This window comes from Lepidochelys kempii, chromosome 2 (assembly GCF_965140265.1).
Source record: "Lepidochelys kempii isolate rLepKem1 chromosome 2, rLepKem1.hap2, whole genome shotgun sequence".
Lineage (NCBI taxonomy): Eukaryota > Metazoa > Chordata > Testudines > Cheloniidae > Lepidochelys > Lepidochelys kempii.
The window spans coordinates 52,260,059-52,283,525 of record NC_133257.1 but is presented as its reverse complement, the minus strand read 5'-3'; the positions used below and the strand labels follow the sequence as shown (position 1 = coordinate 52,283,525).

The window sequence follows — 23,467 nt, the reverse complement described above, 5'->3', positions numbered from 1 at the left end:
TCATGGTGGTAGAAGCTGCCTAGCAACAGAGAATTCATATATGGGAGTCTCACCCTCTGAGGGGCGCTCTGTGTCTCTGGATGCTGTGAAAGCAGGTCATCCCATTGAGGCATAGAAGCCTTCCCACAGAGTACCAGCCTTGCTATTAGCTAGAGCCCTGAGGGATTAGGACTTGAGGTGAACCAGTAACATCTACCAAGGTTCCCTTAACTTACCTCCACTCACCTGTTCCATCATCATGTGAGACAGCGTTCACATTAGGCACGCAGGATGATGAAATCAAGAACAGTAGACAGAAGAAACCATACTGAATATCTACTTAATTGTCACCGAAGTTTCTAAGGTCCAGTTCCTGTTGTGTTGTTATTCCTGGCACCTGCCCCTGGTTCCCGTCTGTGTTCCTGTTCTCCTGTCCAGTGTCTGCAAGATATGGTATAGTCATTCTTGTTAAGTCCTGTGTACCCCATTGTGCATAGGGTTTGGGGCTCTGGGGTTCACCCCCATTTACATTTGTGTTAATAACCAAGCTGTTGTTATGTTATCTTAGTTTTCAGGGAGTCCTAGCCTGTTATTGTTACTCTTAATAAATACCATCTGACTATTTGCAATCTCAATCTGCCTTTCCCTTAACTACACAGTTGCAGATGATAGATGCGGAGGGGGTAGAACACTATAGATGGCTCATCTTCTGTAAAGTAAAACCTAGTTCCAACTGTCTCGGGCTAACACCTTCTCCATAATGAGGGTGTGTGAAGGGGCTGAATAGCTGCCTGATGCATACATTTGTTAGATATAAAACTATGGACTGCTGAATTAGTCAATGGGACTACTGTATTTTTCCTTCTGAGAAACTCTGCCTCTCTAAAATAGTAACTGATTTTTATTTTAATCAGGTTGGGATATCAATGTTACAGATGTTAAAACATCATTGTCTGTTAAAAGTAACTATGCTCTAGTTATCACTATACTTAAGAATAAAATTAATCACTTGGTTTCAAATGTGAATCCTTGGAGAATAGTCTCTAGCATACACATTTCAGAGTTCTCAGATTACCTGCTGGAATAGAAAGGAATGATTCAGGTCCTTTGTGGATAATCTGTTATGAGCTATTCTGGAATCAAATTAAGACACTATGGGTCAGAGTTCAATCTCAGTTACACCTGTGTAAATCCATGGTAAGTGGAGACACTGATGGAGTTAAACGGGTGTAAAAGATCAAAACTAAGATTCCTGCTTCTGTTCCACATTCATTCTAGGACTTGGTTGTAACCAAGTATAGAGAAGATCCTTCTTTCAGCAAACAAGATGCCTGCACTCATTTCCCTTGGCTTTGTTTCATAGAAAGATTCCATCTTTTTCAGGGAGGAAGAAAGGATGTGTTGTCTTAAGGTTACTAAAAATTTATATTTTCCCTTATGTAACTTTAAGTTGGATGAATCAGGTTCAGGCAGCTAAAAAATAAATTACTGAAAAGGGGATTTTTTTATATATCTTTCCAAAGTGATGGTTCAGATCTAGGAGGAAAGATAAAACTTTTATAGATTTATGACAAAGGCCAACAGGCTGGTTGATTTGCAGTATGAATGAGATGATTGGAGAAGGTTCTCTTTGCCCTAGATTCTGCACAGTAAACTGTACAAATTCCACAGGAAACTGCTATTAAAACACAATAGGGGATGATATAAAGATTATTTCTGCCTTACCTATTTTGAAATCAACAGGAGTACAGGGTGCCCAGCACCTGGCAGAACTGAACTCTTAACGATCAATAAAATACATCCTTCCTTCCTCATTCCTTAATCAAGGTTGATCCCATACTGCTCTAAGAGAGGCTGATGGAAATGTTGTTACTGATTTGTATTATAATGAAGAAAGAGAAGGATTGTTGAAGTTCTATAGTTTGAGTTCACCTTTTAAAAATAAAATATTCTATTTGCCCCTCTATGTGCCTGATCTGGCACTCCTTACTCAGGCAAATCCTCTTTTAAATCAGTGAATTTTTGCTTAAGGAGTAGGTTTGTTACAATGCTTTCTCTCACAGACTTATTTTTGCAAAGACAAAGAGCTATAATATAAATGAATTTGGAAACAAAGTTTTAAAATACTTACTTCTGAAATTAGTTTAACTATTTTATTTTTAGGCTTCATCTCACTGGAAAGCTGGAGTTAATTTAATGGCTACATTTTAAAAAAAAGAGCTAAAGCTACATTACAACAATAGCGTAACATTTCCAAATGTTGCCAACTGTTCTATTTTGTACATCAGTTTGTTACTCGGGGGAAAAAGCATCAGTAGTACTTCAACACCAGGTAAAAATGAAATACAGTATTGAAAGATTCCCTAGAATTTCGCACTGTATTTAAAAACATTACCAAAGCTGATTTATTCCAAGCTCCCACACCAAAGGTTTACTAGGATCCCAGTACTCTACTAACAATTTCAGATAGTACACAACTCCCAAAAACTTTACAAAAGTTGTTTCTGCCATCTAGTGTAAAATTGATGAATTACACTGGCTATGCTGCATTCCAATCAACTTCAACAGTGTTTGTTTAACAACTTATTATGTAGCTGGTTTATCTTACCCCCTTTTATATATTTTCTAATGCATCTATTTTAAAAAGTCTTTATTTCCATTTCTACCAGACTTTTCAGCAGGTCCCTCTTCTATATTTTACAACAGTGAAGATTCAGATTGCCCTTTGTTTAGTATATGACCATTCTTATAAAAAAGATTTATTTCAAACATTGATAGATATGATCAGAGAAGAGGAAGCCAGGCAAACCAATGCAAGATCCACAATTCCTAGGAGTTGTGGTGGAAACCAATTGGGACATCTTACAGAAATAGACTCAGATCCTGCAATGAGCTCTGCATGGATGTATCCATACCCACACAGTGACCCATTATAGGATCAGGGCCATGTATTGCCAGGGATATAGGTCTTTATATCCTTAACTCCTGCAATTCATAATTGTAGGTTTCTTTGCCCTCATACAAGAAACTATGGTAGGCCCTGATTCTGCAAGTGATACCTCATGTGCCAACTAGGGTTACCAATTTTGGTGGGACATATTCCTGGAGATTTCATCACATGATATAATCTTTAATTAAAAATTAATCTTTAATTCCTGGAGACTCTGGGACAACCATGGAGGGTTGGTGTCAAGGTCCCTTTCCCACTCTGAACTCTAGGGTACAGATGTGGGGACCTGCATGAAAGACCCCCCCTAATCTTATTCTTACCAGCTTAGATTAAAACTTCCCCAAGGCACAGATTTTGCTTGCCTTGGGAACCAGCTTAGGTTAAAAACCTGTTATGCTGCCACCACCGAGCGATTTAAACAAAGAACAGGGAAAGAGACCTCTTGGAGCCGTCTTCCCCGAAAATATCCCCCCCTCCAGATTTGAAAGTATCTTGTCTCCTCATTGGTCATTTTGGTCAGGTGCCAGCGAGGTTACCTTTAGCTTCTTAACCCTTTACAGGTGAAAGGATTTTGCCTCTGGCCAGGAGGGATTTTATAGCACTGTATACAGAAAGGTGGTTACCCTTCCCTTTATATTTATGACAGTTGGCAACTCTATTGACAACCCACACTGAAACCTATGACTGTCCATCTGCACAAAGCCGGCTGCAGTGGGTCTGTGTAGAAATAAACTACAGGGCACCATGTCAGTGCTCTATACTATGTTTACAGTTCTATATTTTTGCTCCGGGTGTTTGATAAGTTTGACGAGCAAAAAGAATCAAATAAAAATGTTAACATGAAAAGAATCAAATTTCCTAACAATTGCCCTGAACTCGAATCTTTGCTCTTTGTCTTTCGAAAACTTTAACGAGGCCACGTCCTTGTCCTGCTCGTCACTCATTTCTATTCTCTGCATTGCACTGTAATGAATGATACCTGGTGGGGCGTACGCTCCCCCGCACCCCACCCCGCTGCTCCCGGGGCAAAATCTGAGTCCGTTTCTGAACACGGGGCTAATTTCTTTAAATGAGTGAAAACTCCGCATTTGAGCGGACCCCGGCGCGAACTCTATCATCCCCCCGTGGGAGAGGCTGCGACCCCGGCGCTCAGCTCCCAGGCCGAGGGGGAGGGGCCAGGCTCGAAGTACGCCCAGGGCAGAACGCCAGGCACGAGCAGAGCTGCACCGCGAGGGGCTCCGGCAGCTCGGGGCCCGCCGCAGCGCAGCGCAGCCCCCGACCGCCGAGCACTACATTTCCCACAGAGCTGCGCGCGCCGCCAGCCCTCCGCGCCCCGCCTTGGCGAAGGGGCTTGTGGGAATTGTAGTCCCAGGCCGAGCGAGGGGAAGATGGCGGTGCCCAAGGCCGCGGTGGCCCTGAGGCACGTGAAGAGCGTCGCGGTCCGGTTCTGCCCTTTCCAGACCAACGTGGAAACCACCCGGTGAGGAGAGCTCGGGAGGGCGGCCAGACACCCCCTATACCCGCCTCACGGGGAGCGGCCCCTCCCCCACATTCCCCCCTGGACGGGGAGCGGCCAGTCGGCCGGCCCGCCCTACCCGCTCCCCTATGGGTTCCTGCGCCCCATTCAGCCTACCAAGCGAGGCCTTTCCCGTCTACCCTCCCCCTCGCCCCCTGGGCGTTGGCTCCGCCTGTGCGGCGGGGCAGCGAGTGGTTCGCTCTGCCCGGCCCGTTCGCCCCCGCGGCTGGAATGGCTTCCGCGGCGCGTTGCGTGCGGAGAGACCCCTCTTTCCCCCTGGCCCTCCAGCCAAGGGATGGGCTTCCCCACCCCGGCCACAGGCACCCGACGCAGCTTTGAGGTTTGGATCTGGTTCTACTTACAGGGCTGTTTGTCTCCAAACACGACCGTGTTACAGGGCATTGGGTGGGTTCGCTGTTGGTGGGCTCTGGAGCAAGTGGTTGGTTCTAGACTGGTTACCAAGTACAAAGACAACTTTACCTGGGCCGGGAGAGTCAGTATGGGTCCATCCCGTCTTCCCATTATTGTCCGTAATAAGCAGCATTGTCCGCCTTTAAATGTTGAAAAAACCACAAGTCAGGTACCTAAAAATTGAGATTAAAAACAAAAGATTTAAAAAATTGCCCTCCTTTTTTGAGCCTGTCAGGTGCACTCAGGTCACATTTTTATGCTTTTCTCTGCAACCACTAGGCTTACAGGCATTTTTTTACTTGAATGCTGATATTTTTGTATAATCAGTTGCCTCCACTAACCAGGGCTTTAATAGGCATCAAGTTTAAAACTAATATAAGGAAATACTTCTTCACTCAATGCACAATCAACCTGTGGACCTCCTTGTCTTGGGATGTTGTAAAGCCCAAAAGTATAACTGGGTTCAAAAAAGAATTAGCTAAGTTCATGGAGGATAGGTCTATCCATGGTTACTAGCCAAGATGGTTAGCAGTACAGCCCCATGCTCTTGGTGTCCCTAAGCCTCTGATTGCCAGATACTGGGACTGGAGGGTGGGATAGATCACTTGATAATTGCCCTGTTCTATTCATTTCCTTTGAAGCATCTGGCGTTGACCACTGTTGGATAACAAGATATTGGGTTAGGTGGGTCATTGGCCTAACTCAGTATGGCCATTCTTTATATTTAAGTTAAAACATCAAATATTGTGAGAGTTGGCCAAGTTAAGACCCCAGCAAGACCTGTGCAACCCCATTGTTTTCAGACTACTGGTTTAGTGACACCTGTACAGATGTCAGGTTTCAGAGTAACAGCCGTGTTAGTCTGTATTCGCAAAAAGAAAAGGAGTACTTGTGGCACCTTAGAGACTAACCAATTTATTTGAGCATGAGCTTTCGTGAGCTACAGCTCACTTCATCGGATGCATACCGTGGAAACTGCAGCATATAAAGTAGACACTATGAGCTGGAAACTGTAAATTGGAACTTGCGGGGACATATCTGCTGGAGCTGTGACTGAGCTAGCGTGCTAAAAATAGAGTGTAGCAGCATAGAGGGAGGAGCTAGCCACCCTAAGTAGTCTGAGATGCTAACCATGTGGTGGGGTGGATAGCCCTTCCTGCTGCCACAGCTACACTCTATTTTTAGCACAATAGCTCAGTCAGAGCTAGCACGGGTTCAGTCTCCTCAAGCTAGAAATTGCACCTCCAGCTCAAAGTATAGAGGTACTGACTAAGGCCTGCAAGCACACATGTGCTTAACTTTACTATGCTAAGCACAGAGGCCCCAACCCTAAAGTCATTGAGGATCCATGTGAGTGCAAGGGTCAGCACATGTGGAGTCAGCTGTAAGATTAGTTATTAGTAGGGCCCTACCAAATTCTCGGTCTGTTTTGGTCAATTTCATGACTATAGGAATTGAAAATTGGTAAATTTCACGTTTTTAGATTTTTAAATCTGAAATTTCATGGTGTGTTAACCGTGGGGGTCCTGACCCAAAAAGGGGATGTGTGGGGGAGTTGCAAACCTATTGTAGGGAGGGTCATGGGGTTGCCACCCTCACTTCTGTGCTGCCTACAGAGCTGGACAGAATGGGGAGCATGGGGTGCGGAGCTATCTGCAGCTGGGAGAGAGATCCAAGAGCACCCCTGCAAGGAAAGACCACGTCCTATCCTGCCCCAGCCCTGCTCAGACTATCAGCTAGGTGCCCCCTTTGCTGGGATGCTCCCAGCAGCACAGGAAAGATAGGATCCAGCTCCACAAGCCTTCTCCAGCTGCAAGAACCCTCTGGGGCTACTGCCTAGTCCCAGAGCATCCTGCAGAAGGGGGAGACTCCTGGAGGTGGCTCTAGACCTGCCCCCCCCAGCCTGCCCCCTTTGTGGGGAAGGACTTATTTCATGGTCCATGACACATTTTTCACTGCTGTGAAATTGGTAAGGCCCTAGTTATTAGTGTTACAATACTTAGAAATAGTGAGGAAAAATACAATGGCTGATGTTCTTTGGTAATCAATTGCCTGAGAAGTCCAAATAATTGTGCTTTTTCCATGACATAAATACTTTACTAAAGGAACATAAAACACAAACTTGGAACAGATGTGAGGAGTTATTTTACACGTACCCGCAGGCGTGCATGTGCATACACACACAGTAATAGAGGTTAAGGCTAAAAGGGACAACCAGATAATCTAGTCTGACCTGTGTATTACAGGTCACCACTACCACCACCCAGTACCTGCACGTTAAAACCAACAACTGAAATTAGACCAAAGCATTGCAGCTCTCATGAGACTAGATACTATGAGCCACGGACCGAGAATAGGAGAGACCAAGGTGAACCAGTGCCCAAGACCCTCACAATGGTAGGGAAATGATTAAGTGATTAGAGATACCCACACACTACAGAGGAAGATGAAGCACAACCAAGGTCACTGCCAATCTGACCTGAGAGAAAATTCCTTCCTCACCCTATATATGGTGATCAGGTAGACCCTGAGCATATGAGCAAGAACCAGCCAGCCACCTTGAGAGAGAGAGAGAGAATGCTTGGTGCCACCTAAGAGCTCTGGCCCACCCCAACCAATCTCATCTCTCCAGCTGTGGCTATCACTGATGCTTCAGAGTAAGGCAATAAAAATAACCCACAGCAGAATACATTGGTGTGTGTGCAGGGCATTCCTTCCTGACTCTTGCAGGTAACTGATATGGCTTCAAAGTGACCCTATTCATTGAACTTTGACCAAAAATTAAATGAAAAACAAATTACACAAACTTCAGCAAATCATTAGAAATGTTACCATGGAGTTGGGAAAAAAATGCAATGGAAACAGATATTTAAACATTTCTCTGAACTCCAAACACTGAAACATTGACAATCGGAAAGTAAAATTGGTTATAAAGAAAAATTGATCTGACTGATAGCTGGGATAACGCAATCAATCAAAAAGAAATGCAGAAAGGAAACAAAATAGTGAAAAGCAAATTAGATTTTAAAATTTCTTTGTAATAATCTGTTAAAATAATCATACAATCGAGTCTGCACTTATGGAACTTCTTGTAGAACTGGGGCAGTAAATATAAATCCTAATTGGTTTGTATTTTTGTTAGCAACATCAAACTATGTAAATGAATTGCAGAAATATGTTCAGTATATTCTTACTTAATTTATATTTCTTAAATCTTTTCAGAATATTTCTTGAACGTGTAAACAGTAAAAAAGCTCGTGCCTCCAATATCAACTGTGTAGTGACAACAGATGTAAGGCACGATGGATCTGAACCAGTTGTAGACATCATGTTTGGTAAGGAGTTTATCATTCATCTTAAAGGGAATGTAGCCTTTCTAGACTCACACGGGAAGATATTTGTGGTTGTTTCCTGTAATTTGTATTTGTGTTGGGGTCATACCTTGACATCCCAGTTATGGATCAGAATCGCATTGTGCTAGGTGTTGTACAAACATGTTTTTGAGCAAGAGTACGATGGAATCAGTCAGGTTAATGTATTGGGAAGGAAATTAAAAAAAAAAAATTCTGTCTACTGGATTTAGAACTGGGAAGAAAGGGAATTGACTTCATTACAAACATTCAGCTCCAATACTTAATTGAGAGGTCTGCAAGTGGACCCTTGCACCTGTGCAGAGCCCTATTGCAGGCAGTGTGGCTCCATGCTGCCACAGTAACTTTGTCATATGAGCTGTCCCACCTCAGTGGGACTACTCACATGTATAAATGTTTGCAGAAATGGGTCTACGAGCTGTGCAGCCAGCTCTGTGGGCTCCTCTAACTTGTACTGGAGGTTTCTGTCAACCCCCAGAGCAGCCCAGATTCGAGGCACTTCACAAATCGCTTTAATCCACCTTTGTTCTCCTCTTTCCTAAGCTTTACCTTCTGTTCTGCTGTCTTCTAAGAGGTCCAGCAGAGAACCCAGCCCATTAAGTTTTTCCTTCACTAATGATTATCTATTTGTTTTCCTTTAAATTTTCATATTTTAATCAGGTCAGCTGCCATTTCTAGCGAACGTTGCAAAGTTTTAGGTTTGATATGTCAAACATATATATTTTTCATTCAGTGTCTCTATAGAGTATTTCCTTCCTCATTTATTTGCCATCCTTGTCTCTTGCCATGATATACTAGATGATGAAGCTCAATGCTGTGCACAGCCTCTGCCAAAAGAGATTATTTTACTGATGCCAGAAACTACTGCTTTCAATTTTTCACTTTCCCAAGTTGCTGAGCATGTTGCCAAGGGAGCATTTCCAGCCCTTGGACTCTGGGAATACAGGACCTGAACTTGGAAACTGCACAAGACAGTGTATTATGCTGCTGCTAGATGGCTTGCTATAGTTTTTTTGAGAGATACTGTCAACTTGAAAAATCTAGTCACTTCAAAATTTAATTATGATTAGTTTTAGGCACTGCATTTTGTTCCGAGTTCTCCCTTATTACCTCACCCACCTTGTCTCTTTATATGCAATATTTCAGATGTGGAATCTACTCCCTTAGGGCTGGTCTACACTACACAGTTAGGTCGACGTAAGGCAGCTTACATTGACCTAATTATGTCAGTGTCTACACTACAGCCTTCCTCCTGCCGATGTAAGGCCTTTTCTACGATACCGCAGTAAGTCGACCTAAGTTATGCCACCCTAGTTACATGAATAACATAACTTGAATCGACGTAGCTTAGGTTGACTTACCGTGGTGTCTACCCCATGCTGCGTCGACAGGAGACCCTCACCTGTCGACTTACCTTACTTTTCTTGTTCCGGTGGAGTAGTGGAGTCGGGCCGGAGAGTGTTCTGCAATTGATTTAGTAGGTCTTCAACAGACCCACTAAACCAACCCCCGCTGCATTGATCACGTCAGCGTCAATCTCTGGTAAGTGTAGACTTGGCCTAAGTGCCCTACTATACCATTATAACTCCACCTGCACAAGAGGCGTAAGGTTTATGTCAGTGTAGATAGGGCGATGCAGTGTTTGTGTAGACACTGCATTACTTACATCAGCTGTTGGCAGGAACTGTGAAATTAACAAGAAAGCCAGGCAGCTGGACTCTGCCCCTTCCTGGAAGATGGGGTGAGAATGGACCCCACTCCGGGTTGGGAGCCATGGTGAGAAGCCTGAACGACGGGACTCTGCTTCCAGCTGGGAGCTGGGGCAAGAAGCCCTGGGCAGCCTCTTCTCTCCCCGCCTCCCCCGGGATTCTCAGCTCTGCACACTACCCCTTTTAGGTTAGTGGAAGTGCTCCTTGTGAGGACACACACCACTGACCCAAGGAGGTTAGTGTAGACATGCACCACTACAGTAATTACTGCAGTGGCTGTAAGTTGACCTAATATAGGTCAACTTACCTTTCTAGCGTAGACGTAGCCTTACAGTCCAAGTTTGCCTACCTTCAGAGAATAACGTGAACTACTTTAGTAACGCATCTGTTCTGAAACTAGATCATATCTGGGGAGTTTTTCCTTATGTTTGGATGAGGCAGTTCAGGGATGGAGGCTGTTTTTGTTGTGGGCAGTTAACTTTCATGTTTGCTTGCTCTTAATGTATGGTATGCGCACAGATTCAGTGGTAATGGGTATATGAAATCACTGAATATTTTTAAGTAAACTGAATGAACTGAGTGTTTACACCTATTTTAGTTTGAATGTATGCTAAATTGTTTCTTATAACTTTATTTATCACCTCTAAAACGTACAATCTTTCCTTTACAGCTGATGGAGACAGATTGATAATGAAAGGAGCCAACTTGACAGCAGCAGAAATGTTATCAGCTTTCAACTCCAGATGCATAGCAAAAGACCTTAAGGCAGAAGAGAAAACTAAGAAAAAGAGTGCTTGAAGATCAAAGAAACAATTATGTTTAAAATTGTTTAGGCATTTGAAAAGCAGTGAGCAGCTTTTGTCATCAGAACTACATAGGAAACTTCACTGATAACTGACATGAAATCTTAAAAAGAGATATGGACAAAATGCTCGCCAGTTCAACATACAGCTGAATGATTCGTATAAATATATATTTTTCCTGAGGAAAATATAATGGAGAAGCTAAAATCATTAACTCTGGCAGGGTCGGCAAGTCTTGGATGCACAAACCATCAATCTCTTGACCATGCACACACTGGATCAATGCCATGCCTATTTGTATATTAATACGAATAATGAAGATGAGCCTAATAAATTTGTTACAAGTGGAAAAATTAAGTTTAGACAGTGTTTTCAACATACATGCTGGTATCCAAAACTTCATTAGATTGTTAAACTTGTCTGTCACTAAGTAACTGATTTTGATTCAAGAGTCTCTGAAGATTAATAACTGTTTAGTTAGCTCAGCAATGAAATCAAAGCCACAAAATAAAAAAGAATGTGTAAGACCCATCTTATAAGGGACTATCCACAGAGAAAAAGTGCTACTTGTGAATCAGGGTGACAGAATATAGCCCAAAGTGAAAGATGAATTTGGTGTTTTCAGTATTTTGGAGAGAGAGGTCATTTGCTGTAATACAGTTTTTTGTTAGTCTTTTTTAAGAACAGAGTAGGCCTTATTCTGTGTGTGTGTGTGGTTTTTTTTTTCCCCCCTCATATGCATAAAATCTGCAGAAGGAAGGACAGTTTTACAAGTACAGGTTTGTAGTTTGGTCCCATAGAAAGGAGAATGGTAAGGTCCATTAGGCTCCCTCTTATTTAAGAAAGATGGGAAGAGAAGGTAGTTAAAGCCCTTTTTTTGTTCTGTGTTTATACAGTGCCTAGCCCAGTGAGGTCCTGGTCTGTGACTGGGGCTCCTAGGTGCAACCACAATATGTGTAGTAGTAAAGGATTTTAAAAATTTACATTTATTAAATCACTTATCAATCCTTTAGGCATTGTAGAGTTATTAAAAACCATGGCAAAAGGACAGATATCCTTAATATGATAAAAGGACTCGACTGCCCAAGTCATTTTAAAATATAGCCTTTATACTGGTAAAGGAACAAACTCAGTACGTAACATAGTAATCCCATAATAGTCCGTTCCTTTCCATGAACAATAAAACCTCATCCCACTTTGTGCAAACAAGCGCATTCAAATAGATGAACATACCCAGAAGGTTAACAAATCTAAGCTGTGTCAGGCTGAAGGGGAAATGAGTTTCAGAGGCAAGGTTCTCTCAGAAAATGCTCTACTGGCAGCTCCTCTTCCTTCAAAGCAGCAGATTGCCAGCTCCAGTGGCTCCACTGAACTCCTCAGTGCGAAAGGACTCAGGTCTTTCAGGTAGTTGGGTCCCCAAGCCATTTAGTGCTTTATGGCTCAAACCCATCAACTGGAAATTCCAACTGGAAATCACGAACCAATGCAATTGTCATGCTTTCCTTGTGAAACACATTTAATTATGAAATACAGACATGGCTGCAGCATTCCTTCCCATGATGTGTATGTAACCCACGTGCTTGTAACGTAGTTGTGTTTTGTTTTGTTTTTTAGTCAACAGTGGGGAGAGAAGCAGTGGGGAGGAGACATGGAGTTTTGTGGAATCCTCTTAAGTCGGCACTTGGAAAGGTCAAGAGGCATGTAGAGCAGTGGTTTTCAAACCGTTTTTCTGGTGACCCAGTTGAAGAAATTTGTTCTCCTCGACCCAACAGAGCTGGGGATGAGGGGTTTGGGATTGGGACAGGGGTTTGGGGTGCAGGAGGGAGTCAGGGCTCTGGGCTGGGGCCAGGGATGAGAGGTTTGGGGTGCAGGAAGAGTAAAGAGGGGAGCTATGGGGCTGCCATTCACCTCTGGCTCTGAGGAGTCCAGCTGACACACATACACTTTTGATGCTATGCTGCAGAGACTGAGAAGTCATGACTGTGAAAAGAATGAAAGGAAGTTGGTTACTCAGAAGTCCAAACAACACAGTTCCCTTGAAGTGATCCAGCCTCAGGCCTCCATCCATGTACCCACGTCAAATTTTTGTAAATCTTATTTCTTCATATAAAATAAAAGGTTCTACCAATCCCAAAGGATTGGACACAGTACCTCCCAGGTTAATGAATGTTTTAGATCTTACCCAAATACATGCTACAGCCAATTCTTATTAACTAAAATCTAAAGGTTTATTTATAAAAAGAAAGGTGAGAGTTAAAATTGGTTAAAGGAATCAATTACATACAGTAATGGCAAACTTCTTGACTCAGGTTTGTAGCAGTGATGGAATAAACTGCTGGGTTAAGTCAATTCTCCGCAGTTCATCCATAGCTTGGATGGGTCATTCAGTCCATTGTTCAGAGCTTCAGTTTGTAGCAAAGTTCCTCCAGAGGTAAGAAGCAGGATTGAAGACAAAATGGAGAAGTTGCTGCTGCCTTTTATAGTCTCTTGTTTTGTGGCCTGTGCTTCCTTTCTTTCAAACACAAGCTACCCAGCACATGGCTTAGAAGCCTTAGAGATCTCTCCATTGGGACATGCCTTGCTGAGTCATAAGGTGTATCTGCCTTCTCTCAATGGGTCAGTTGTATTGCTGATGGTCTTTAATGGGCCATCAAGCAGGCTAGGCAGTGCTGATGCCAAATTGTCTGGGTGTGTCACCCAGAAGCATAGCACAAGTTTGAAATACAGACATACATACATATCTATAACTCACAATGCAAAGGTGATACAAACATAAATAAAATTATCCTATCTGGTAATTTATGACATTTTTGCAGATATCTTACATAGCATATCTGGCTGATTACTTCCTGGGTCTTACTCCAGGAGCAAACATTTCAAATCCGGGTACACATTGTGCTGAAACTTTTGCAACAGTAACAAAGTGAGGAAGTCTCTGTGGGAAAACACCAACAGAGTTACGAAGTAAAATTTGCCCAAGTACATTGTGCTGAAACTTTTGCAACAGTAATAACGTGAGGAAGTCTCTGTGGGAAAACACCAACAGAGTTACGAAGTAAAATTTGCCCAAGTATTCCAAATGCTGGTTGCAGATATATGCTTATATATAAATACAGGTTTCAGAGTAGCAGCCGTGTTAGTCTGTATTTGCAAAAAGAAAAGGAATACTTGTGGCACCTTAGAGACTAACCAATTTATTTGAGCATAAGCTTTTGTGAGCTACAGCTCACTTCATCGGATGCATAAAAGTGGAAAAAATTTTATGCATCAGATGAAGTGAGCTGTAGCTCATGAAAGCTTATGCTCAAATAAATTGGTTAGTCTCTAAGGTGCCACAAGTCCTCCTTTTCTTTTTATATATAAATAGTTATTTAAAAGAAATTGTATGACACTGTCTTGGTGGTTGAACTGTGCAATATGTTTTTTAAAGTCCTAAGCATGTGAATAAAGTTAACCATAGGCATAAGTACTTGCAGGATTGGAGCCTTGGATTGCAAGACATTCTGGGCAGGGATGTGTCTCTTACTCTCTATTTGCATAATGCTCCGCCCAGTGTGGCCATAATCCCTGTTGAGGCCTCTAAGTATTACTGTAATACAAGTAATGATCAGCCTCTGAATATGTGCAATACGTTGGCTAACATGAACTCAGCATGTTCATAGCAAATTTAAAAGGAAATGCTTAAACTGTGATCTGAGATTACTACTGTAACACATTGAAAATACATTAATAAAACCTGACTAGACACAGCAGGATGTGGGAGAAAACACATGTGGTAGTAGTGGGCAAATCTAGATCAATATTTTAAAGGACTAAAACCTGACCTTCCTTCCACTCCTTATACAAATAATGGGAAACCTTGGAGTAGTTAAGGATTTATCTACACATTAAAATTATTCTGGATTAAGGCAGAGTGTGAACTGAATGTGAAATTGCTATTTCTGAATAACTCAGGCCATCTCTACCCTACAACGTTAAGTCAACTTAAGTTACGTTGATGTACAGCCACCACTGTAATTAAACCACTGTTGCATGTCCACACTATGATCCTTGTGTCAGCAGAGCCATCCACAGTAGCAGTTCTTGCACTGACAGAGCAGTGTACTGTGGGTAGCTATCCCACTGTGCAGCTGGCGGCAGGGTGTTTTGGGAAGGGTTTGCAATGCCTGATGGGGACAGGTTCAGCATCACATGATGTGGTTTTCTCAATCCCATCATTCCATGGGCATCCTACTCTGTTTCCTGTCTCTTTTCAACTGACCTGCGCGACAGCCATCTCTGTCAGAAAGCATGGACCTTGCACTGCTCTTCAGTATTGACCTGTGCATTATGAACACAAGGCTATAAGAGGAGCTCAACAGGGGTGAGGGTTATTCAGCTGAAGGAAGCCTTCAAGGAGCATTCTCTCCCCCTGCTTCCCTGCAATGATTTCTCTTTATATCAGGACTTCTGCACTGATGCAAAGAGGAAAGAGGGACGCTCCAGAGCCCTGGGGAGGTGCACAGGGGCAGCAAGTGGGAGCCGGGGGACATGTGGGGTAGGTGCATGGGGGTGGCAGGTGGGGCCGGGGGGAGAGACCCAGCCCCAAACATTGGTGGAGCCAGGCCCCAGGGCCCTGAATATTGCTGAAGCCTAGGCACCACTGGCCCATACAATTCGCCACCCCTGCATCTGCAAACTCGCTGAGGGTGCAATCCATGCCATCCTCCAGATCATAAATATATTGAACAGAACCGGCCCCAGGACTGACCCTTGGGGTACTCCGCTTGATACCGGCTGCCAACTAGACATGGAGCCATTGATCACTACCCGCTGAGCCTGATGATCTAGCCAGCTTTCTATCCACCTTATAGTCCATTCATCCAGCCCATACTTCTTTAATTTGATGGCAAGAATACTGTGGGAGACCATATCAAAAGCTTTGCTAAAGTCAAGGAATAACATGTCCACTGCTTTCCCCACATCCACAGAGCCAGTTATCTCATCATAGAAGGCAGTTAGGTTACTCAGGCATGACTTGCCCTTGGTGAATCCATGCTGACTGTTCCTGATCACTTTCCTCTCCTCAAAATGCTTCAAAATTGATTCCTTGAGGACCTGCTCCATGATTTTTCCAGGGACTGAGGTGAGGCTAACTGGCCTGTAGTTCCCCAGATCCTCCTCTTTCCCTTTTTTTAAAGATGGGCACTACATTAGCCTTTTTCCAGTCATCCGGGATTGCCATGAGTTTTCAAAAGATAATGGCCAATAGGCTCTGCAATCACATCAGCCAACTCCTTTAGCACCCTTGGATGCAGTGCATCCGGCCCCATGGACTTGTGCTCATCCAGCTTTTCTAAATAGTCCCCAACCACTTCTTTCTCCACAGAAGCTGGTCTCCTCCTCCCCATGCTGTGCTGCCCAGTGCAGTAGTCTGGGAGCTGACCTTGTTCGTGAAGACAGAGGCAAAAAAAGCATTGAGTACATTAGCTTTTTCCACATCCTCTGTCCCTAGGTTGCCTCCCCCATTCAGTAAGGGGCCCACACTTTCCCTGACCTTCTTCTTGTTGCTAACATATCTGTAGAAACCCTTCTTGTTACTCTTAACATCCCTAGCTAGCTGCAACTCCAATTGTGATTTGGCCTTCCTGATTTCACTCCTGTATGCCTGAGCAATATTTTTCTACTCCCATCAGTTCCCTGAGGGAGTCAAAGTCTACTTTTCTGAACTCCAGGCTCCATATTCTGTTTCTCTCCTTTCTTCCTTTTACCAGGATCCTGAACTTGACCATCTCATGGTCACTGCCTTCCAGGTTCCCATCCACTTTTGCTTCCCCTACTAATTCTTTCCTGTTTGATAGCAGCAGGTCAAGAAGCGCTCTGCCCCTAGTTGGTTCCTCCAGCACTTGCACCAGGAAATTGTCCCCAACACTTTCCAAAAACTTCCTGGATTGTCTGTGCACCGCTGTATTGCTCTCCCAGCAGATATCGCCGGTGTGCATTACCGCAACAGACAATGCTGAGGTAAACCTCATACATGCAGGGGAAAGTATGTTTAAAGGGGAGGGAACAGGGAATTCACAAGCACATACACCACTGAGTTTCTCACAGCTGGGTGTATGTGTGGCTGTCGTGTTTAATATCCCATGGAATAGAATGTCTTGGGTACTGCTGCAGCCCCAGAAGATACATGGAGAGAGAGAGAGAGAGAGAGTGGGTGGGTGGGTCCTGGAATGCTTTTTCTTTTCTAATTAAGCTTTTGTAAGATTGGAGAAGGTTTCAGCCAGAATTAAAACAAATCTCAAACATATGAGTTTGTTTCAGATAGAGATTATTTACATTGCTATCTAATGAGTTGTTGTAGAGCGCTGTAACTCCCATGCAGCTCGCTGTAGTATGAGGTGTACGAGATTCCCTTGTGATTTTCTCCCCCTGCTTCCCTACAATGATTTCTCTTTATATCAGGACTTCTGCACTGACGCAAAGAGGAAAGGATTTTATACCCTTTGTTTACGATTTCTCTGAAGCTACTAGCTCTCATGAAATCTGTTGTAAATACATTTCAGTACTACCACTCCAATTCAAAATTGAGAGAATAGATTCAAAATTGCACATCAGAGCAAAAGTAACTATAGGTGCAGTGGAAAGACAGAGATTCTTGAAATTGGAGGCACTGGTCCAGTTTTTTTCTGAAACCTGACTGCTTTTGAGACAACCTCCTTCCTTCCTTCCTTTGACAGAGGGGAGAGTCCAGAGGATACCCCTGTGCATCTGTGATCACTGTGGAGGTACAAACCCAAGTCATATTGTCCAGATAACAAAAGTTCATTCCAATACTGAATATGTGCAATGTAATGGAAATACACTACCTGTCCACGTGACACTGACTCACTTTTAATAACACTGTACAAAGCCATGTAACACTGCCATTTATTTTAACGTAACATGATTACTAAAGTAAAGATGTTTTGAAAGCTGGGTATTGTTTTAACACAAAAACCTTCCTCAGGAGAAGTAAATCTCTTTTCTTTAATGAATAATCTACAGTAGGCACACAAAAATTGTATCGATTTCTCACCCTCCATCAGTATTTTAACCCTGTGCAGTTTACCTCTATATGAAAAAGTGAATGCCAGTGGTATCTGCTTTTACTTGTACAGGGAAAGTGTTAATTCTGTTTCTTTTCATTCTTCCTTAAAACCATGCCCTCTTTTCCTACAGCCTAAGGCTAAGCACCTTGACCTCCACCGTGAGTGCTCCCCCAACCAGCCTCCCACCCTTCACCATTACCCTGACCTCAGCCCCTTCCTTGTAGAAGTGGCATGTCTGTGGCTCTGCACCAGAGTGACTATTTGCCTCCCTTGCCTTCTGGTATGCCTGCCGCAGCTCTTTGATTTTTACATGGCACTGCTGCATGTCCCAATCATAGCCCTTCTCCTCCATTCCCCAACCAAGTTCCTGCAGCAAGAGCAGAGCTGTGACTGTACAGTGTCCTCTCCCCACAGACCCATGAGATCCACCACCTCCCATGTACTCCAGGCAGGAGCGCATTTGCTGCAGGGAGCCAGCATGCTCAGCTGGGCAGTTGCTATGTGAGCAAACAGGAAGAGCAAGTTCAAAACTTCCTGGGGCTTTAACAGGGAGGGGCGTTCACCTGGGTACCTGGTTGCAAGGCAGTAGAGTTCAAAACGGTGACCAGAGTGGTAACAGTGGGCATTGTGGGATACCTCCTGAAGTCCACTTAGGGCCAGGGAGCGATGTAAGCAATGGAGTGTCTACACTGACACTGTGTTGCTCTAATTACATTGCCCTAAGCTCTATGCCTCTCATCAAGGTGGTTTTATTCGGTCAGCATAACAGGTGAGTTAAAGCGGCAGGAGGGGCATAGCAGTGTATACACCTCCATAGTTAGGTAGACGTAAGTACCTTGTGTCAACTTAACTTTGTAGTGTAGATATGTCCTCAGAGGAAAGACATTTATTCCAGAGTAAGAGTAACTTTTTCTGGTTTACCTCCACTTCCAAAGCAGATTCCACAATAAGGGTGTCCACACATGGAGTTACTCAGGAATAGCTATTCTGGAATAGTTATTCCTGAATAACTCCATTATGACTCTGTATGGAATTGTGAGACACTTTCTATTATCATTATTAATATCAGTATTATAAACTTGCAATGAATCATGCTAGATATGCCATGTAAAGTATCTGTGAAAATGTTATGCTCTGCCAAGTATGATAATCTTGTTTATATGTTTGTATCACCTTTGTATTGTGAGTTATAGAAATGTATGGTATATCTGTATTTCCGAACTTGTGCTGTATTTCTGGGTGATACCCCCAGACAGATTGGTATCAGCACTGCCTAGCCTGTTTGATGGCCCATCAAGGGTCATCATCTGTACAATGAACCCATTGAAAGGAACCAGGGAATACACCTGATGTGTCAGTAAGATATGTAGGGCCATGCCTATGGACAGAACTGTAAAGCTTTTCCATGCCATGTGCTGTGCAGCTTGTGTTTGGGACAATATGCATAGCAAAGGATATAAAAGGCAGCTGCATCATCTCCATTTTGTCATCATTCCTGCTTCTTACCTCTGGAGTAACTTTTTTACAAATGAAGCTCTGAACAAATGACTGAATCACCCATCCAAACTTTGAATTTGTTCCAGAGGGACTTTCAAGCCAGCAAACTCATCAATACTGCGAAGAACCTGATATATGGACTTTGAAGTCTCTGTGTGTACCTGAGTGCTTTACCATTTAACATCTCTCTTCTTCTTTCTTTTTTCTTTATAATAAACCTTTAGTTTTAGATACTAAAGGATTGACTGGCAGCGTGGTATTTTGGGTAAGATCCAAATTAATATTGACCAGGTAATGTGGCTGACCCTTTGGGGTCAGAAGAACATTTTGTATAGTGAGCAGAGTTTTTAAATAACTTCTCACTTTATGCTGATTGGGAGCCAGAGAACTGGAATGCAATAAAGGAGGCTGTGTGATTTCTTTTTTCAGCTTCTTGAGAGCCAGTGTGAGGGATCCAAAGCACAGTTTGTGACGGGTTGGTGAGTTTAACAAAGGGTATGTCTACACTAAGAAATTAGGTCGATTTTATAGAAGTCGATTTTTAGAAATCAATTTTATACAGTCGATTGCGTATGTCCCACTAAGCGCATTAAATCGGTGGAGTGCATCCTCACTACTGTGGCTAGCATCAAGGAGGATTTTGATGAGGACATGGACACAGACGTTCCTGAAAGCATGGGCTGTGGCAATTGGGACATCATGGCAGCAGTGGGGCTGATTGATACAGTAGAATGCCGATTCTGGGCCAGGCAAACAAGCACAGACTGGTGGGACCGCATAGGGTTGCAGGTATGGGATGATTCACAGTGGCTGCGAAACTTTTGCATGCGTAAGACCGCTTTCCTGGAACTCTGTGAGTTGCTTTCCCCCACCTTGAAGCACAGGAATACCAAGATGAGAGCTGCCCTGACAGTTGATAAGTGAGTGGTGATAGCCCTGTGGAAGCTTGCAACGCCTGACTGCTACCGGTCAGTCGGGAATCAATTTGGAGTGGGCAAGCCAACTGTGGGGGTTGCTGTGATCCAAGTAGCCAGTGCAATCATTGACATTCTGTTATCAAGGGTAGTGACTCTGGGAAAGTGACTGGATGACTTTGCTGCAATAGGGTTCCCTAACTTTGGTGGGGCAATAGATGGAACGCATATCCCCATCCTGGCACCGGACCACCTTGCCAACCGGTACATAAACCGCAAGGGGTACTTCTCAATGGTGCTGCAAGCACTGGTGGATCACAAGGGACATTTCACCGACATCAACGTGGGATGGCTGGGAAAGGTGCATGACGCTCACATATTTAGGAACTCAGGGCTGTTCAAGCAGCTGCAAGAAGGGACTTACTTCTCAGACCAGAAAATTACTGTTGGGGATGTTGAAATGCCAATAGTTATCCTTGGGGACCCAGCCTACCCCTTGCTCCCATGGCTCATGAAGCCATACACAGGCAGCCTTGGGCAGTAGTAAGGAGCAGTTCAACTATAGGCTGAGCAAATACAGAATGGTGGTAGAATGTGCCTTTGGACATTTAAAAGCTCGCTGGCACTGTTTGCTGACTGGGTCAGACCTCAGCGCAACCAACACTCTCATTGTTATTGCTGCTTGCTGTGTGATCCATAATATCTGTGAGAGTAAGAGGGAGACGTTTATGGCAGGGTGGGAAGTTGAGGCGAATTGCCTGGCGTCTGATTTTGAGCAGCCAGACACCAGGGCAATTAGAAGACCACAGCTAGGTGTGCTGCACATCAGAGAGGCTTTGAAAACCAGTTTCATGACTGGCCAGGCTACAGTGTGACAGTTGTGTGTTTTTTTCCTTGATGCAAACCCACCCCCTTTGTTGATTTTAATTCCCTGTATGCCAACCACGCTCCCCTCTTCGATATAAAGTAACTATTGTTTTGAAAACATGCATTGTTTCTTTATTAATTAAAAAAAAATGAGATAACGGACAAGGTAGCCCGGGTGGGGTGGGGGAGGAGGGAAGGACAAGGCCACATTGTTTATTGTAGTCACACTAACAATCAAACTGTTTGAATGACAGCCTTCTGTTGCTTGGGCCATCCTCTGGAGTGGAGTGGCTGGGTGCCCAGAACCTCCACACCACCCTCCCCGTGTTCTTGGGCGTCTGGGTGAGGATATGGAACTTGGGGAGAAGGGCATGCAGTTATACAGTGGATGCAGCGGGTGTCTGTGCTCTTGTTGGCTTTCCTGCAGCTCCACCAGATGCTTCATCATGTCCATTTGCTCCCCCAACAGACGCTTCCTCATGTCCGTTTGCTCCCCCATTCGCCTCAGCATCACGTCCTGCCTCCGCTCTTCGCGCTCACTTAATTTTTTCCTGGCCTCTGCCACTGAATGCCTCCATGCATTAAACTGTGCCCTATCAGTGCAGGAGGACTGCATGAGCTCAGAAAACATGTCATCGTGAGTGCATTTTTTTCGCCTTCTAATCTGTGATAACCTCAGGGACGGAGATGGATAGGGGGAGCATAGAAACATTTGCACCTGGGGAGATAAAAAGGGGGAGTAAAATTTAAGATGATACATTTCTGAGAACAAAAGGGAGACTCTTTCACAGTGAATCAAGCAATTCACAGCAGACAGCACATGTGCTTTAGGTACAAGGTCGCATTTTGCCTTTTATCTTGAGTGCCTGCCGGTATGGTGACACATCACACACAGCTGGGCAACAGAATTCAGTTTCCAGGCAGCCATGGTAAGCCTTTTGGTATGCGTGGTTGGCTCCTTATGCCTTCATAACATGTGGGAATGTTTTCAAACTGCAACGCCCTCCTTTCCCAGAGCAAGCAATGGGTTGGGTTTCACATTTAAAAGAAGGGGCTGCGGTTTTTGGGTGGATGTGCAGCACACACCTCCCCCCAGCCATCCGCATGGCTATTCTCTGGGATGATCCCTTCTCCCCTCCCCATGCCCTGTGGCTATTCTCTGGGATGATCCCTTTTAGCCAAGTGCAAACAGCCCAGCATGAATGGGGTTCTTACTGTTCCCTTGCAAAAATTCCCCTATTTCAACCAAGTGACGATGAATGATATCACTTTACTGAGGCAAACACAGAAAGATATAGACCAAATGTTGCTTGAATGTGACCAAAACCCAGGACCATTCACTGCCATGCTTTGTGCTGCAATGATCCAGGAATACTTGCTACTGGCTTGGCGTGGTAAAGTGTCCTACTGTGGAGGACAAAATAAGGCAGCCCTCCCCAGAAGCCTTCTGCAAAGGCTTTCAGAGTACCTCCAGGAGAGCTTCATGAAGATGTCCCTGGAGGATTCCCGCTCCATCCCCAGACATGTGAACAGACTTTTCCAGTAGCTGTACTGGCCATGAATGCATTCCAACTCTTCAGGGCAAATCAAACATTAAACACTATTGCTTTTAAACCCTGTACCACAGTTACAAATGTGCACTCACTAGAGGTGCCTTCTCTGGCTTCAGGGTCAGGGATCCCACCTTGGGGGGGTATTGGCTCCAAGGTGACGAAAAGGTCCTGGCTGCCGGGGAGAACAGATTCAACGCTTGCCTGCTGTGCATTCTCCTCCTCCTCTTCCTCATCCACAAAATCCTCCTCCCTGTTGCGTGAGACTCCCCCCTTGCAGGTGTCCATGGACAGTGGTGGGATAGTGGTAGGGTCCCCACCCCAGAATGCCATGCAGCTGATCATAGAAGCGGCATGTATGGAGCTCTGACCTGGAGTGACCATTTGCCTCCTTTGTCTTTTGGTAGGCTTGCCTGATCTCCTTAACTTTCACGTGGCACTGCTGTGTGTCCCTTTTGTAGCCTCTCTCCAACATGCTCTGTGAGATTTTGGCATATATATTACCATTTCTTCTTTTTGATTGGAGTTTGGCCTGCACAGATGCTTCTCCCCATACAGCTATCAGATCCAGTGTCTCCCTTTCAGTCCATGCTGGAGCTCGTTTGTGATTCTGGGGGGAATGCCTGGTCACCTAGGCTGCTGAGTTCGCCACACTGACCAAACAGGAAATTAAATTCAAAAGTTCCCGGGGCTTTTCCTGTGTACCTGGCTAGTGCATCAGAGTTCAAAGTGCTGTCAAGAGCAGTCACAATGGAGCACTCTGAGATAGCTCCCGGAGGCCAATACCATCGATTTGCATCCGCACTACCCCAAATTCGACCCAGCAAGGT

General features: G+C 44.2%; 1 protein-coding gene and 1 long non-coding RNA gene across 2 annotated transcripts; one reads left to right on the top strand and one right to left on the bottom strand.

Moving 5' to 3' along the window:
* Window positions 1–221: 221 nt before the first annotated feature.
* LOC140906571 (uncharacterized) lies at window positions 222–13,185 on the bottom strand. Its single transcript, XR_012157150.1, has 3 exons — window positions 13,024–13,185; window positions 4,808–5,029; window positions 222–420 (listed from the first exon to the last, which is right to left on the bottom strand). It is a non-coding gene; the product is annotated as an uncharacterized lncRNA (long non-coding RNA).
* On the top strand, window positions 4,294–11,092 carry MRPL53 (mitochondrial ribosomal protein L53). Its single transcript, XM_073330726.1, has 3 exons — window positions 4,294–4,409; window positions 8,079–8,191; window positions 10,607–11,092. Exons 1-3 carry the CDS (start codon window positions 4,318–4,320, stop codon window positions 10,732–10,734), a joined length of 333 nt encoding a protein of 110 aa, XP_073186827.1. The 5' UTR covers window positions 4,294–4,317; the 3' UTR covers window positions 10,735–11,092.
* Window positions 13,186–23,467: the final 10,282 nt, after the last annotated feature.